Source organism: Scyliorhinus torazame, chromosome 8 (assembly GCF_047496885.1).
Source record: "Scyliorhinus torazame isolate Kashiwa2021f chromosome 8, sScyTor2.1, whole genome shotgun sequence".
NCBI classification, from domain to species: domain Eukaryota; kingdom Metazoa; phylum Chordata; class Chondrichthyes; order Carcharhiniformes; family Scyliorhinidae; genus Scyliorhinus; species Scyliorhinus torazame.
Window position 1 is genome coordinate 41,384,782 of NC_092714.1, and position 16,886 is coordinate 41,401,667.

At 48.0% G+C, this 16,886-nt stretch overlaps 1 protein-coding gene across 1 annotated transcript in view; it reads right to left on the reverse strand.

The window, feature by feature from the left end:
- The window catches only part of urb1 (URB1 ribosome biogenesis homolog), a 167,105-nt gene that overhangs the window by 35,909 nt on the left and 114,310 nt on the right, over positions 1 to 16,886 (reverse strand). The window contains exon 31 of the mRNA XM_072513439.1: positions 225 to 385. Coding sequence (XP_072369540.1) covers positions 225 to 385 — 161 coding nt within the window. The remainder of the gene's footprint in view (positions 1 to 224; positions 386 to 16,886) is intronic.

Consider the following 16,886-nt stretch of genomic DNA (forward strand, 5'->3'; position numbering starts at 1 on the left):
CGACCCCAGCCAGGAATCGAACCCGGGAACCTGGCGATGTGCAGCAACAGTGCTAACCACTATGCTACCATGCCGCCCTATACCATGGATGGTGCATGGCACAGGAAGCACATAAGACAGTCCCATTGTATAGGATGGATGCATTTTGGAAGGTTCTACAAAGCTGTAAAGGAGATTCATTTCGCTGAGATTGAAGCAAATTGTACACGATGCATTCTACTTACCTGTCGCTTTTCCTTAAAACGAGCAGCCTCGAGATGCGTGTAGAAGTTACCCAGGATGTGATAGGCAGCAGCTCTCACTTTAGGATCGTAACTGCTAAGAGCTGCCACAGTTAATCCCAACGCATTAACATCCACAAACTTGTAGCAGTCTACCACAGTTTCTGCAAGGATAAAAAAACAAAGGTTTTGGTTATCTGCTGTCTTTTTATAGGGAAGATTGATTTTGCCTTACATACAAAGAATTATTTTGAAATGGTCACTGCTATTCTGTGACCAAAAGTGACAGTCATTTTGTACTTAGCAACATATCACAAATGACAGTCAGATTAAATGACTAACTACTTGGTGTTGGTCAAGGGAAGAATGTCGGATGGGATAATGGACAATCTCCTTGCTCTTTCTGAAAGGACAGTTGTTGGAAAGCCTTACTTAAAAAAACAGATATGAGAGCATGTGCTCATGGATCTAGAGGTTATTGTCTAGAAAATTCAATCAAAACTTTACATCGCCGACAAATGTCACCACCATTTGCTAAACGGCCAGGAATCCATCCGGGAGAAGCAAGTGACAACACCAACACCAAACCCATTTGAGTATTGCCCACTGTAATTGTTTCTCCGGCACCCAAATGTATATTTACCTCCCAGTCTCCGCACCCCCCCCCCCCCCTCGCCACAAACAGTTGCCTACTTATGTGCTGTAAATAATTTTGCCAGCTGTACAGAGTTGCTGCTGTTGAGCTCGTGCACAGAACCCTACCAGTTATTCTATTTTATTTTTTATTGATACTTTTTTTTTTTGGTATGTTTGGGTGTGCCCTTCTCTATATATACTTCTTATTCTGTGTACATAACGGTAAATATACTTTGCTCAAAAACCCAATAAAAAATCATTTATAAAAAAAGGAATGTGTTGACAAGGTACTCTCACATTTTATGGTGAGTCGCTTAATTTGCTGTAACTCACAAGATATTCTTTGACACCCTTGTCCATTGTCTGGTGACAACAAGTGATTACCCTCTAGAGGGCACAGCAGAGGATAGAAGATAAGTGGATTCTCTCCTGTGCCTCCAAGGTGACAATCCTGACAATGAAAGCTCAGAACCAGAGATATAAATTCGATATTTGAATTAGGTCAGTCAGATTGACCAAGCAGAGGACATAGATGAGTGAACCCACCATTTGAAGCTGATATTTTCCCCACTTGGTTCCAGATAACCGTGTAAGCCAATTTCCCATTGGGTTGAATGGAATCGGTTGGAAGTTTTCAGAGTTCTCTCCACTAATAAGCTTAGAGTTCAGCTGGTTAACTTCAGCAGAGCCATGTCTTCATTTGGGTTGCTCTAAACCTTAGATGCTGTCAACCTGCACTAATTTTTTGATTTTGGGTGACTGGGATATACTTCCATACAGAGACTTAGCACACTCTGTAATCAGGCGCATAACAATTCAAACCTGTAGTTCTCTGTAGTTTGACCTGGGGACTATTAAGCAGGATGATGAGATTTCTTTACATCAGGTACCCAAATGATAAAAACCATTTAAATAAATCCACCACTAATGACTAATTAACTCAGGGGGAACCACAAAAATAAAGGCTTAAGTAAATAGTAGTTGTTGATGGTTTTTCTGAGGGTTAATTCAAAGTCGACTTTTGACAGGGTACAACAACGACGAGTTTATCCTGCATTTAATCTGTGTTATACTTGTTCTGGAGGTAGCTCATGCCAAACACTATTCTACACATCTAACATCTCTGACATTAATGGGTACAAAATTAAGCTCTTTCAAACAACCCCTGAAATCAATGAATAATCTAGCTCTGATTAAAATTAGTTGTGTGCACTGCACTCAGTCAAAAAGTTCCACAACTCGCTAGTTCCATTTAAAATTGTCCTTTTGACCTAACTGATCTAAAATTAATTTGACTTTCCACAGAATGGAAATGACGCAGTCTGTACATATTAGTCTCATTTTGCAAACAGAGACTTACACTAAAACAAACAAGACTGTTTCTGAACTACAGGAGAGAAAATTGAAGCTGGAGCCTGTCTTGCCTGTGACTGCATTTTGTTTTGATCCTAATTTCGCACAGTCTAATGGACCAGCGCACTGATAACTTTGCATCATTGAGCAAAAGGGCACAAGCACTTATATGAAATTCCTGGAAATAAAGCCAGTTAACCCTCGCTCTTTCTTTAGCAGCTTCAAGTGTTTGGTTTCACAATGATTTTGGTAATATTTGGTTGTTTGCCATCTCAACAAATGAAACAACAGTTTAAATCAATGCACTGACATGTATTTTACAATATGGATGGTTTTAGAAACTGTACAAGTCATTTTGATGCAGCCAAGCCAACATGATCCTGATATCTACCAAACTGCCTCGATATCTTTGTCTGCAACAGTTCCCCAAACTTGAGGGGCTGGATTCTCCGACCACCTGCCGGGTGGGAGAATCGCCGGGGGTCGGCGTGAATCCCACCCCCGCCGTCCTCCCAATTCTCCCACCCCCCCCAAAACCGGCGTGTCGTAAGTCGCGCCGCCCGCCTCGGAGAATGGCGGGCCGGCGTGACTCAATGGGCCCTGGAGCTATCCGGATTCTCAGGCCCGCGATGGGCCGAAGTCCCGCCCGTTCTATACCGGTCCCGCCGGCGTAAATTGGAGTTGGTCCCTTACTGGCGGGACCTGGCGGCGCGGCGGGCTCATGGAGGGTCGCGGGGGGGGGGGGGGGGGGGGGAGATCTGGTCCCGGGAGGTGCCCCCACGGTGGCCTAGCCCGCGGTCGGGCCTGTGCTGTGGGGCACTCTATTCCTTCCGCACCGGAAGCCGTGGTCATCCGCCATTCCCGGTGCGGAAGTGACTCCATGTGCGCATGCGCGGGGATGACGCCAGCATGCGCTGGCGCTCCCGCGCATTGTAGCCATCTGGGATGGCCATGTCCCGATTACAAAATGGACACTTGCAAAGAATGCAGGGAAAATTGGACAATGCTAGGGAACAAGCAGGTGCAAGGTCTGTCTGTTGATTAGAACCTTGAACTCTCAGACAGGACAGAAACCACCAAACAATCTACATACTAATGAGCCATCTCCGGGGACAAAAGGGAAACATTTAGATACACAATGTTAAGGCAAACACCCCGGCGCCTGATGAAGCTAAGACAAAGCAGATTGACAGTCACCAGGACACACCCAGCGATCAGGGAACCACCCCTCTATTGGAGGAAAATCGATACAGATGATTGGGAAAGACCCAATTAGTTGAGGCCAAATTCAAGGCCCGCCCAAAAGCGCGCGAAGCCCCTTTTCCACATAAAAGGTATCCCCCAAAGGGAGAAACGCCCTCCTTTGGCTTTGGCTCTCACCGAAGAGAGAGACCTGCCTAGCAGCTGCATCAGACCAAGTAAGTCCCAAGTCAACGCACGCTACGAGATAGACGCTCCTAGTTGCTACCCTGTAAACAGCTCAACCCAGCAGCCTCAGAACTGAGCAACGGCCATTGTTCCTCTGACTGAGTGGGCGCCCAAAGCTAAGTATAAGCTTTAGTAATAGTGGTAGTTTAGTTTGTAGAGTTTATGCACGAGTAGATTTGACTGTGTGTAAATAAATGAGCATTGCTTTTGAACTTACTAACTGGTGTATCGAGTCATTGATCAGTATTCGGTTCGGAACCTTGTGGTGGTGTTGAAAGATACCTGGCGACTCTTGAGCAAACGTGATTAAATAGAGCCAAATTAAGAACCAACCAAAAGTTAACAACATTTACTGGCGACATCTGGCGGGACTCGATTTAGAAGTGGCCTAACCACTCCGAGAGAACCCAAAATTTGATTTGAGAATCCAATTGGGAACAGAAAAGAAAAACCACAAGCGTCAAAACCGTACTGATCAAGCCTCTGAGATTCGGAAGTGTGTTAATGCATGCGTACTAACAGGGATATAAGGTAAACCTGAGAGATTTTGTTGCGTAAAACTGTCGGGCGTTTTGTAGGCCGGAAATTAGCGTAAGCCGTGCCCGTGTTTACATCACGGCTTTATCACCCCCTGTTCCAAATTCAGTAGAGATCCTAGATAGAGAGAATGGCAATGGATCGCCTTATGAACCCCCAGGAATTTGAGGTTGCAGCGACCAGTAGAGTAGGGCTGTGTCCCATTTGGGGAGAAGAGATCAGGAAATATCTCAAAGGCAAAGGATGGTCCCTTTGGAGTGAATTCTGCAATAATGAGGAAACAGGACCTGGGAGTATAGGACATACTTGGTGGGAGAACCTGTCAGAGATCCACAAGAAGAGCTTGGGAAAAGCTTGCAAGCCGATGGCAATCGTGTCCTGTTTGGCACAATTGCGAGGCACAGAGGAGGTTGTTAGGACGCTCCGTAGAGAGATAGAGGAGCGAGACAGAACCAGTGAGGTAGACGTGAGTGAGTTAGAGAAGGAGAATCGAGATCTGGAAGAGCAGATAGCAGAAAGGGACAGAGAGGTGGATGATGCCAAGTGGGCACATCAGTCTTGTCTCGCGCATTTGAACAGTTTTCAGATGCAATATGATAAGGCCTACCAGGACACGCAACGTGCGGTCTTGGTAAGACAAGAAACAGAACAGCAAGTTGAGAAATTGCAGAAGCAGTGCAATGATTTAAAAGCAGCGCTACGAGCACTCCATACTTCCACAACGGAACAAAGGCAGAGCTCAGTAGACCACGCAAAATGCCGGAAGCAAATTGCAGAATTGCAATCTCTGCTGTCCGTTCAAAATGGATTTCAGAGTACATTCGGACCCCAATTAGATCAAGAAAACGGCCCCGATTGGCAGGAATTGAATGAGACTGCCCATAGATACGTACATGACATGTACGCAGGAAAATCCCCAGAAAAGGAAAGCGCCACAACCGAACAGGCAGAACACCCCCCCCCATGAATCCTGTGACCACACACCGCAGGGCAGCAGGAGAAGGAGAAGCATATTTCCTTTACACAACCCTGTTAACCGTGACCCAATTACGGGACGCGTGTGGAAAAATTACACCGTTCCTTCCCACATCAGACCCCCACCAATTTTTCTCAAAAGTCAAACAACAGGCTACCATGTACGGCCTGGATGAAAAGGAGCAAGTGAAGCTCACAGTTTTAAGCCTCGACCCTTCAGTCGTAGCAGCCCTTCCCGACCCACAGAATGTAGGAGGAGGCACACTCGAAGAGATGCACACAGCGATCCTTGATGCGATCGGCTATAACAGAGGAGACCCCATAGAAGGCCTAAATAAGTGTAGGCAAAAGAAGACAGAGCACCCCACAGCATTTGCTGGACGTTTGTGGATTCACTTCACCGCAGTTTTTGGAGAGTTAGCCCGCGCCTATTTGTCCCCAGATAATATGGCCAAATGGACCCGAACTCTCGTCTCCCACACCACAGAAGCAGGACGAAAAGCTTGCGCAAATTATGACCCCTCAGATGAGGCCCACAATGAAAAATGGGTTTTGAAGAGATTGTCCCCCGCTTGGGAGCAATCAATTGCAGGCAAAACCGCATTTATAACACCCGATGAAGAGCAGGCAGAAATGAACCCAGTTAAAGCACACCAGAACCCCGCATGAGTAAATGAAGGCAGGAACAGCCAACCCCAGCCAAAACCTCAAGAATGTTATAATTGTGGACAGCTAGGACACTTTGCACGAGAGTGCAATGCACCCCAAAAACAGCAGAGAAACCAACAGACAGGCACCCTAAACAAGAATAGGGCAAAGCCGATCCATAGCGTTAGCGCCCGTTCAGAGAGTACAGCCATGAACGGCACCGACTGACGGTGTTCGGGCTCCCCAACTTGGGTCTGCGACACCCTTTGGGACAAGTCTGGTAGACCGGTAGTAGCAGGCAAAGTTCGGGGATAACCCGTAGAATTTCTTTGGGACACAGGAGGGTCCCGCACCACACTCAATTCCTCCACGATGTTCCAGCGAGACACGTGGCCCACAACAGACACCATTACACTCAGCGGCTTTACAGGCCATTTACAACAGGGACACATCACAGCCCCTATAGCAATAGATAGGGAACATCACAACCAAGCACCCCGTAGTTTTTGTTGATCTGCCCCAGACAGCAGAACATATCCTTGGGATCGATTTCATGAGCTCCCATAACCTTTCTTTTGATCCAGTTAACAAATGTGTTTGGAAAATGGCAAAGGCAGCACGAGCCCCCTCCACGCTCACAGTAGGAGAATACGTAAATAGGATTAGCTCAGTAGGAGACTTCTGGTTCGACCCTCGAGCAATTAGTGCAGACAAACAGGTTAGGGCAGTCCTACAGGAACATAAAGCAGCATTTGCACAGCACAAGCACGACTGTGGCAGTTTGACTGGCTTTGTGAACATTACAGGTCCCGACCCTAAACCCCAGAAGCAGTACGGATTTCCCCAGGAAGCAGAGGGAGAAATCTCCAGTCATAGAGTTTGTTGGATCAAGGCGTACTCAGATCAGTAGCCTCCACAAACAACGCACTGATTTGGCCCGTCAGGAAACCGGATGGATCATGGCGACTGACCATTGATTACCAGGAACTGAACAAAGTAACCCCAGCAGCAGCCCCCACCGTAGCCACGAGACCATGCTCAAACAGGGACTCCAGTCAAATTGTTTTTCGGTTTTGGACATTAGTAATGGCTTCTGGTCCATTCCATTGGCAAAAGCGTGCCAGTACACATTTGCCTTTACATTCCAAGGGCAACAATACACGTGGACGTGCCTTCCACAAGGCTTCCACAACTCCCCCTCCCTTTTCCACCGACAGCTGGCAAATGGTTTAGCAAAATTTTCCCGCCCCGATTGTCTGGTCCAGTATGTAGACAACTTGTTACTACAGACAGACACAAAGGGAGAGCACATTTTGCTTCTCGCCGAACTCCTAGCTCTCCTAAAAGAAATTGGTTGTAAAGTCAACCCTAAGAAGGCCCAGATTCTGAAAGAACAAAGAACAAAGAAATGTACAGCACAGGAACAGGCCCTTCGGCCCTCCAAGCCCGTGCCGACCATGCTGCCCGACTAAACTACAATCTTCTACACTTCCTGGGTCCGTATCCCTCTATTCCCATCCTATTCATGTATTTGTCAAGATGCCCCTTAAATGTCACTATCGTCCCTGCTTCCACCACCTCCTCCGGTAGCGAGTTCCAGGCACCCACTACCCTCTGCGTAAAAAACTTGCCTCGTACATCTACTCTAAACCTTGCCCCTCTCACCTTAAACCTATGCCCCCTAGTAATTGACCCCTCTACCCTGGGGAAAAGCCTCTGACTATCCACTCTGTCTATGCCCCTCATAATTTTGTATACCTCTATCAGGTCTCCCCTCAACCTCCTTCGTTCCAGTGAGAACAAACCGAGTTTATTCAACCGCTCCTCATAGCTAATGCCCTCCATACCAGGCAACATTTTGGTAAATCTCTTCTGCACCCTCTCTAAAGCCTCCACATCCTTCTGGTAGTGTGGCGACCAGAATTGAACACTATACTCCAAGTGTGGCCTAACTAAGGTTCTATACAGCTGCAACATGACTTGCCAATTCTTATACTCAATGCTCCGGCCAATGAAGGCAAGCATGCCGTATGCCTTCTTGACTACCTTCTCCACCTGTGTTGCCCCTTTCAATGACCTGTGGACCTGTACTCCTAGATCTCTTTGAAAGAAAAAGTGATTTACTTGGGAACAGTGATCACTCATGGTAAACGCGAGATCGAGCACAAGAGAATTGACTTGATCGTCAAATTGCCCCTTCCCCACAATGTCTCAGCCCTCCGGTCATTTTTAGGACTGGTTGGTTACTGCCGAAACCATATTGGTGGTTTCGCCACTAAAGCAGTGCCCCTTTCCGAACTTTTCAAGAAGCAGGCACCTTGGGAATGGCTTCCACAGCATACAGATGCCGTGGATGCTTTAAAAAAAAGCACTCAGCACAGCCCCCGCACTACAGGTCCCAGATCCACATTCCCCAAACGCTATCGAGGTAGCAAGCACCGACCAAACCCTTTCGGCCGTGCTCCTCCAGGAACGCCACGACCAGTTACACCCCGTAGCATACGCCTCACGCACGTTAGACCCCGTAGAACAAGAATTTTATGCCTGTGAAAGGCACCTGCTCGCAGTTTTTTGGGCAGTACAATACTTCGCCTACATTACAGGACTCAACCCCAACACCATCCTCACACAACACACACCGACACAGCTATTGTTAGACGGCCGACTTAAAGATGGCACAGTCAGCCAAATCCGCGCAGCCCGTTGGACCCTTCTTTTACAGGGACGGGACATCACGGTAAAAAGAACCAAAACCCACACATTCCTTGCCAATAATTTGCAGTATGCAGGCACCCCTCATGAATGTGAGATCATCACCACGAAACAGAACACAGGCCCATTTATTCCCAAAACACCCCCCAGGAAAACAGGTAGGACACCCCAGAGATCCCAACCCACAGACACGTGCGCACCCCTGAAGATATATGTGAATGGCTCATCCACAGTGTTAAACGGAAAGAGAATTACCGGTTGATGTATATATGTCGAGGACGTGCAGGGACCCGCCCTAGATGAAATTTCCTTGATGTTGCCAGGACACTTAGGCTCGCAGGCAGCAGAGCTGGCAGCGATTGCATATATTGTAGACCACCCAGACTCGTTCCCGACCCCAGCAGACATCTACTCAGACAGCTTGTATGTCTGTAATAGTTTGACAGAATTCCTACCACTCTGGGAAACAAAAGGATTTGTTTCCGCGGACGGTAAACCCCTACCCTCAGCCCCATTACTCCGCCATATCTTAGAGACAGCGAAGGATAGGAAGTACGGAATAATTAAGATTCACCGTCATCACCGTTCTTCCCCCACTGGTAACGCCCTAGCGAAGGCAGGCTCCAGGCATGGTTATTTTTGGAACCCCCCCGAAAGCACCCCAGTACACGCAGTTCAGGTCTCACAGACCAACATTCAGGATTTAGCAAAGGCCCAGAAAGAGGATGAGAAACTCAGGGAAGTTTTAAAGGGAACCTTCCCAGCCCCATATGACAATTTTAAAAACTCAATCACCACACACGACGGTGTGATTTTAAAGGATGGAATTTATATAGTTCCCAGCCAGGACAGGAACCAGATCATTTGTCAGTTCCATGACAATCATGGACACCAAGGAATTGAACTCACCCGAGCCCACCTCAGGCCACTTTGCTGGTGGCCTGATTTAAAAATCGATGTCACACACTACATAGAGAATTGTTTAATCTGTGCCCAGAACAATCCGGACAGATAGGCGTAAAAGGCTCAACTTAGTCATAACCGCCCCGTTAATGGACCCTGGACAAATCTCCAGATAGATTATATAGGACCCCTACCCCTGTGCAGAAATGGTTCCAAGTATGTGTTGGTGGTCACAGACACCTTCACAAAATGGGTGGAAGCATTTCCTTCAAGAACTAATACGGCCAAGACAACTGCTAAAATATTAACACACCACATCTTTACAAGATGGGGCCTCCCACGCAGCACAGAGTCCGATCAAAGCTCCCATTTCACCGGACGTGTAATGAAAAACGTCCTCACGGTTTTCGGCATTAGACAAAAATTCCATATTGCATACCACCCCCAGTCAAGTGGTATTGTAGAACGAATGAATAGGACATTGAAAGCCACCCTCAGGAAAATGGTACAGCAGAATAACAGCACCTGGGATTCAGTACTCCCATTTGCTTTAATGTTTTTAAGAAACACGGTATCTACATCCACAGGATACACCCCTCACACCCTCATGACCGGACACCCCATGAAAGGCACTGAGTATTTATTAGGACTGGATTTGGCCAGCCCCGCAGTTACAGCCCACACACATGAAAACGCGGTTACACAACTACTACAGAACATAAAGGCAGCCCAACTCGCAGCAGCAGTGAGACTTGGAACCAGGAAGAAACAGAGCAAGGCTTGTTTCGACAAAACAGTACACGCCACTGAGTTTACAGTAGGGAAACAAGTTATGCTTTCCCTTTACAGCCCCAGTTCATTCCTCTCCCCAAAATTTTCCGGACCGTACTCCATTTCAGACAGTCAGCCCCTCAGTATACAAAATAACCTATCCCAATGGTAAGTCTGCGTGGTTTCATATAAACTAGCTCAAGGCATTTGGCTCACAGAATAACCACACACACCATATCCTGCTCGCAGCAGCAGACGATCACACCCTGCCCACAGATGACGTATTCCTACCCTCCCCCACACCACTCTAGCCTGTCCTCAGACATGACCTCAACTCCACCCCCAGAGGCACGACTCCACCCCTCCCTTCCCTCAACCAGCAGCGACAGTGATAGCGATCAAGATGACGACAGCCACAGCACACCACGTTACAACTACACCCATGCACCAGGCCCCACTCCCAGCGAATCTGAGCATGATTCTACCGACCCATTTGAGATCACTGATATCAAAGGCCCTGAACCACCGCCCGACAATTACGGATTGAAGCATAGTAGCTCCAACCTCGACACACGATTCTGGCACCGAGACAATTCGTTCAGGCACATCCGAAATGATGAGATGGACCCCAATTCGCCCCAAGCAGCTTTAGCACGGTTACTACAGACAAGCGTTTGGCAGCCGGGAGAAGATGATGACTTAAGAGTCTGATTCCCACCAAACGAATCCCTTTGTGACCCTGTTCGCTGTTGAGCAGTGAGGTGTCAAGATGATGGAGAAAAAAGGAACCGATGGAGAGATACGGTGTCCTTTCTGATGGAACCTGCACCATGTTTGTTTGTTAGTGTTATCGTTAAGTGTTGTGTGTAAACTCGGAACGTTTTTCACGGCCTCACGTCACCACTCTTTTAACGCCCCTCGGCTGTTAATGGAATAAGTTTGTCCCAGACAATGGTTCAGAGGAACTAGTTTGTCACCAGAACCTTGTTAATGGTGCAAGTTTGTCCCAGACAATAGTTCAGAGGAACTAGTTTGTCGACAGAACCCGACTCATAGTTGCTCTCCTAATTCGAGAGGCAGCCCCCCCACGACGACCACATTCTTACCCGTTCTTGCCAGTTGCTCAGGCAGTGGAGAAACGGCATTGGTCCCCGCCCTGCCTGAGGGCCCCCCTCTGGTCAGCTACGCTCGGGTAGAGCACAAACGGCATTGATCATCGACCTACCCGGGGATTCCACCCATTTCTTACCCGCCGCGGTCCATACGCAAAATGGACACTTGCAAAGAATGCAGGGAAAATTGGACAATGCTAGGAAACAAGCAGGTGCAAGCTCTGTCTGTTGATGTCTATTGTACAGTGGTTAGTACTGTTGCTTCACAACACTAGGGAATCAGGTTCAATTTCCGGCTTGGGTCACTGTCTGTGTACAGTCTGCATGTTCTCCTAGTGTCCGCCTGGGTTTCCTCCGGGTGCTCCGGTTTCCTCCCACAAGTCCCGAAAAACGTGCTTGGTAGCTGATTTTGGGTATTCTGAATTCTCCCTCTGTGTACCCGAACAGGCGCCGGAATGTGACGACTAGGGAATTTTCACAGTAACTTCATTGCAGTGTTAATGTAAGCCTACTTGTGACAGTAATAAATACAGTGCAGATGGAGGCCATTCGGCCCATTGAGTCTGAAGGGCTTCTGTGGGGAGCTGAGTATCCATCTCTGCTCACTGGCAAAGAGCCCGGGGGATGCTGGACTTGCTGCCCCTGTGCTCGGCAGGGAGTGGGGCATCCTTGGCTTGGGCGGTGGGGGAGGGGGGGGGGGGGGGGAAGAGACTGCCCGCGGTGCCACCATGCTAACCCCTGAATCACGTGTACCCATGGGGGCTGGTTTAGCACACTTGCCTAAATCGCTGGCTTTTAAAGCAGACCAAAGCAGGCCAGCAGCACGGTTCAATTCCCTTACCAGCCTCCCCGAACAGCCGCCGGAATGTGGCGACTAGGGGCTTTTCACAGTAACTTCATTGAAGCCTACTCGTGACAATAAGTGATTTTCATTTCATTTTCATTCATTTCATTCCAGGGGCAATCCTTGTCCCTGCCCGTCTGCCCTATCGACCACCCATAATCCCCACCGACTGCCGAGGCCTCTGGTTGTGCAGCTGAAGGCTATAGCACCTCGGGAATTGGCAACCGTGGTTAAGTGAGCACTTCACACAACCCAAGTAGATTCCCGTGGGTGGGCAGGCCATGTGGAGCACCCAAGCATGGCCGGTTGGCTCTTGACTCATGGAGAGAAGCCTCCTGGTCAGAACAAATCCCTTTGCGACCCGGTTCGCTGTTGAGCAGTGAGGTGTCCAGATGATGCAGAAAAAGGACCGATGGAGAGATACGGTGTCCTTTCTGATGGAACCTGCACCATGTTTGTTGAATGTTTGTTCGTTAGTGTTACCGTTAAGTGTTGCGTATAAACTCAGAAAGTTTTTCACGGCCCCACGTCACCACTCTTTTAACGCCCCTCGGCTGTTAATGGAATAAGTTTGTCCCAGACAATAGTTCAGAGGAACTAGTTTGTCACCAGAACCTTTTTAATGGTGCTAGTTTGTCCTAGACAATAGTTCAGAGGAACTAGTTTGTCGACAGAACCCGACTCATAGTTGCTCTCCTAATTCGAGAGGCAGCCCCCCACGACGACCACATTCTTACCCGTTCTTGCCGGTTGCTCAGGCAGTGGAGAAACGGCATGGGTCTCCGCCCTGCCTGAGGAACCCCCTCTGGTCAGCTATGCTCGGGAAGAGCACAAACGCCATTGATCACCGTCCTACCCGGGGATTCCACCCATTTCTTACCCGCCGCGTTACGCACCCCATTTTGGCTCGTTACGTTCGAAATACTTTTGTTTGGTTTTGGCAATCCTTAGGTTGCTTCCCTATGCTATTTACATCCTCAAACACTGGGATGGTAAATCACACAGGCTGCGAGACGGCTCGCAGTACGGCAGTATTTTTCTTAGATGTCTAGTCCAAATATTCGGTTTAAAAAAAAATGAGGGAGTCACAGATGGTGGCCAATTATAAAGGGAAATTGGCAATAAAGGATAGACAGACAGCCATACGAGATCTTAAGCAAGATAATAACAGAAATTATGCTTGTGTTCACAGAACTCCAGAAACCCCAGAGGAAGACAAAGAAGAAGTCCGACAAAGATGAAGACAGCCTTCGTGTTCACATGGATCTTAGCGGGATCCCTTCAGTTGCGCACGTACGCTACTCCCCGGACCCCTACCACACAAACCGCCAATGACTCTCACCCCTGTAATACACGGAACCCCGAGATAACTAGCCCAGCAACTGGTAGCAATACCCCGACCTGGTGTGATAGGTTTATCACCTGGTACTCACTCTCATATGTCGTCGAAGCACTCTTAGTGCTGGTGATACTTTGCAGCGTCGTGCAAACGTTTAGAGTCAGGAAATGGAGAAGGAGAGCATATCACTCTCGCACCCCGGTATACAGAGTTAGGTCCCTCATTTTCGGATTTCACCAGACCCCCAAACCCATTGGGACGGCTTAAAGAGCATCCATTTGTTTAATGTATTCTATGGACTAAAGAGATGTAAACCTCTGTGTCTGACTGCCAGGCCAGAGAAATTTGTGTGTTGCTATTTTGAACAGCTTAAGATGTATAGATTATTTTTCGATTGTTTAAATGAGGATAGTTTATTGAGAATAGTTAGAGGTTCCAGTTTTTTTATTTTTCTGTAATGCATGTATTAATGTCATAGTGCCCCGTAGAGTTTTATGATAATGAATGTATTTAAAATGGTTTAGGTAAAATTGTGTTGCATACGATAGGACAGTGTAGAGCCTAAGTATGGGTGCCCCGGTGGTCAGAGGATGAAGACGACATAGTAATGTGATCCTTCACGCTTCGCGTTGAGGATCACAAGGAGGGTGTGTAGCCATCTGGGATGGCAACATCCCGATTACAAAATGGACACTTGCAAAGAATGCAGGGAAAATTGGACAATGCTAGGAAACAAGCAGGTGCAAGGTCTGTCTGTTGATGAGAAACTTAAACTCTCAGGCAGGACAGAAGCCACCAAACAATCTACATACTAATGAGTCATCTCCGGAGACAAAAGGGAAACATTTAGATACACAATGTTAAGGCGGACTCCCCGGCGCCAGAAGAAGCTAAGACAAAGCAGATTGACAGTCACCAGGACACGCCCAGCGATCAGGGAACCACCCCTCTATTGGAGGAAAATTGATACAGATGATTGGGAAAGACCCAATTAGTTGAGGCCAAGTTCAAGGTCCACCCAAAAGCGCGTGAAGCCCCTTTTCCGTATAAAAGGTATCCCCCAAGGGGGAAACGTCCTCCTTTGGCTTTGGCTCTCACCGAAGAGAGTGACCTGCCTAGCAGCTGCATCAGACCAAGTTCCAATTCAACACACGCTACGAAATAGACGATCCTAGTTGCTACCCTGTAAACAGCTCAACCCAGAAGCCTCAGAACCGAGCAACGGCCATTGTTCCTCTGACTGAGTGGGTACCAAAGCTAAGTATAGGCTTTAGTAATAGTGGTGGTTTAGTTTGTAGAGTTTATGCATGAGTAGATTTGACTGTGTGTAAATAAATGAGCATTGCTTTTGAACTTACTAACTGGTGTATCGAGTCATTGATCAGTATTCGGTTCTGAACCTTGTGGCGGTGTCGAAAGATACCTGGCGACTCTTGAGCAAACGTGATTAAATAGAGCCAAATTAAGAGCCAACCAAAAGTTAGCAACAGCATGCGCCGACTCGCGCAAGCCGGCGGTGTCCCTTCGGCTCCGGTTGCCGTGGCGCCAGGCCCCTATCCTGCCGGTGGCAGGGCGCCAATCACTGCGGGGCGGGCCTAACCCCTGAAGGTGTGGAGGATTCTGCACCTTTGGGGCAGCCCGGCGCCGGAGTGGTTCACGCCACTCCGTCCCGCCGGGAGCCCCCGCCCCGCCGGGTACGGGAGAATCCCGCTTGAGGTTTCACCACCAAATTACAATTTTGAACTCATTATTGCGGTTTTCCATTTACTTAATGTAGCAGACAAGAGTGAAAGACAAACACTGAGCTAGCTGTAGATATATCCTCACAATCAGCGGTCCAATCTTGGAACAAATTGCAAAGTAGAGAATGTTACTTTCTATGTGCTTAAAAAGAATTAAGGCAAGGTGAAATTATTGGGGTAATTTTGCAAAGTCTGTCATCCTTCACTATACAGAATTATTTCTTTAGCATAAACAGGATAATAGGTTACTTGAGATAGATTATTTGACATGGATAAACATAGACAAACAGATGTGTTTCTGTAAATAGACCCCATGCTTTTCATAAAATGAACTCAAGATCATTTATGGGCTGTAAGAAACCAGATGGTTTAGTGAATTAACTTTTAACTTTCCTTCTGGTAAATGGATCCAACTTCAGCTGAAGAGAGAAATGTCTCCACTCTGCTCAATGTATATTTTGTAGGTGAACCGAATTTCTGAGCCTGAACTAGCGCGATGGGTCCAAAACACAAATTTGCCAACAATTCACAAAAATGAAAAAAGGGACTGGAAAGATGCAAGGAAAATAAACTTATTGACTTCTTCACAACCTCAGCTGACCTGACCCTATATTATCTTCTCCACCTCTACCTCCGTATCATCCCCACCTCTACCTCCATATCATCCCCACCCTACCTCAGGAAATCTGCTGCTGAAACTCCTTCTGCACCTGTGCAACTTAAATAAAATTAAATTCATGAGGGCGGCACTATTGTACGGTGGTTAGTACTGTTGCTTGACAACGCGAGGGAATCGGGTTCAATTTCCGGCTTGGGTCACTGTCTGTGTACAGTCTGCATGTTCTCCTAGTGTCCGCCTGGGTTTCCTCCGGGTGCTCCGGTTTCCTCCCACAAGTCCCGGAAAACGTGCTTGGTAGCTCTGAATTCTGAATTCTCCCTCCGTGTACCCGAACAGGCGCCAGAATGTGACGACTGGAATTTTCACAGTAACTTCATTGCAGTGTTAATGTAAGCCTACTTGTGACAGTAATAAATACAGTGCAGATGGAGGCCATTCGGCCCATTGGGTCTGTGGGGAGCTGAGTATCCATCTCTGCTCACTGGCAAAGAGCCCGGGGGATGCTGGACTTGCTGCCCCTGTGCTTGGCAGGGAGTGGGGCATCCTTGGCTTGGGCGGTGGGGGGGGGGGGGAAGAAGAGACTGCCCGCGGTGCCACCATGCTAACCCCTGAATCACGTGTAACCATAGGGGCTGGTTTAGCACACTAGGTTAAATGGCTGGCTTTTAAAGCAGACCAAAGCAGGCCAGCAGCACGGTTCAATTCCCGTACCAGCCTCCCCGAACAGGCGCCGGAATGTGGCGACTAGGGGCTTTTCACAGTAACTTCATTGAAGCCTACTCGTGTCAATAAGCGATTTATTTCATTTCATTTCATTTCATTCCAGGGGCAATCCTTGTCCCTGCCCGTCTGCCCTATCGACCACCCATAATCCCCACTGACAGCCGAGGCCTCTGGCTGTGCAGCTGAAGGCTATAACGCCTCGGGAATTGGCAACCGTGGTTAAGAGTGCACTTCACATAACCTAAGTAGATTCCCGTGGGTGGGCAGGCCATGTGGAGCACCCAAGCGTGGCCGGTTGGCTCTTGACTCATGGAGAGAAGCCT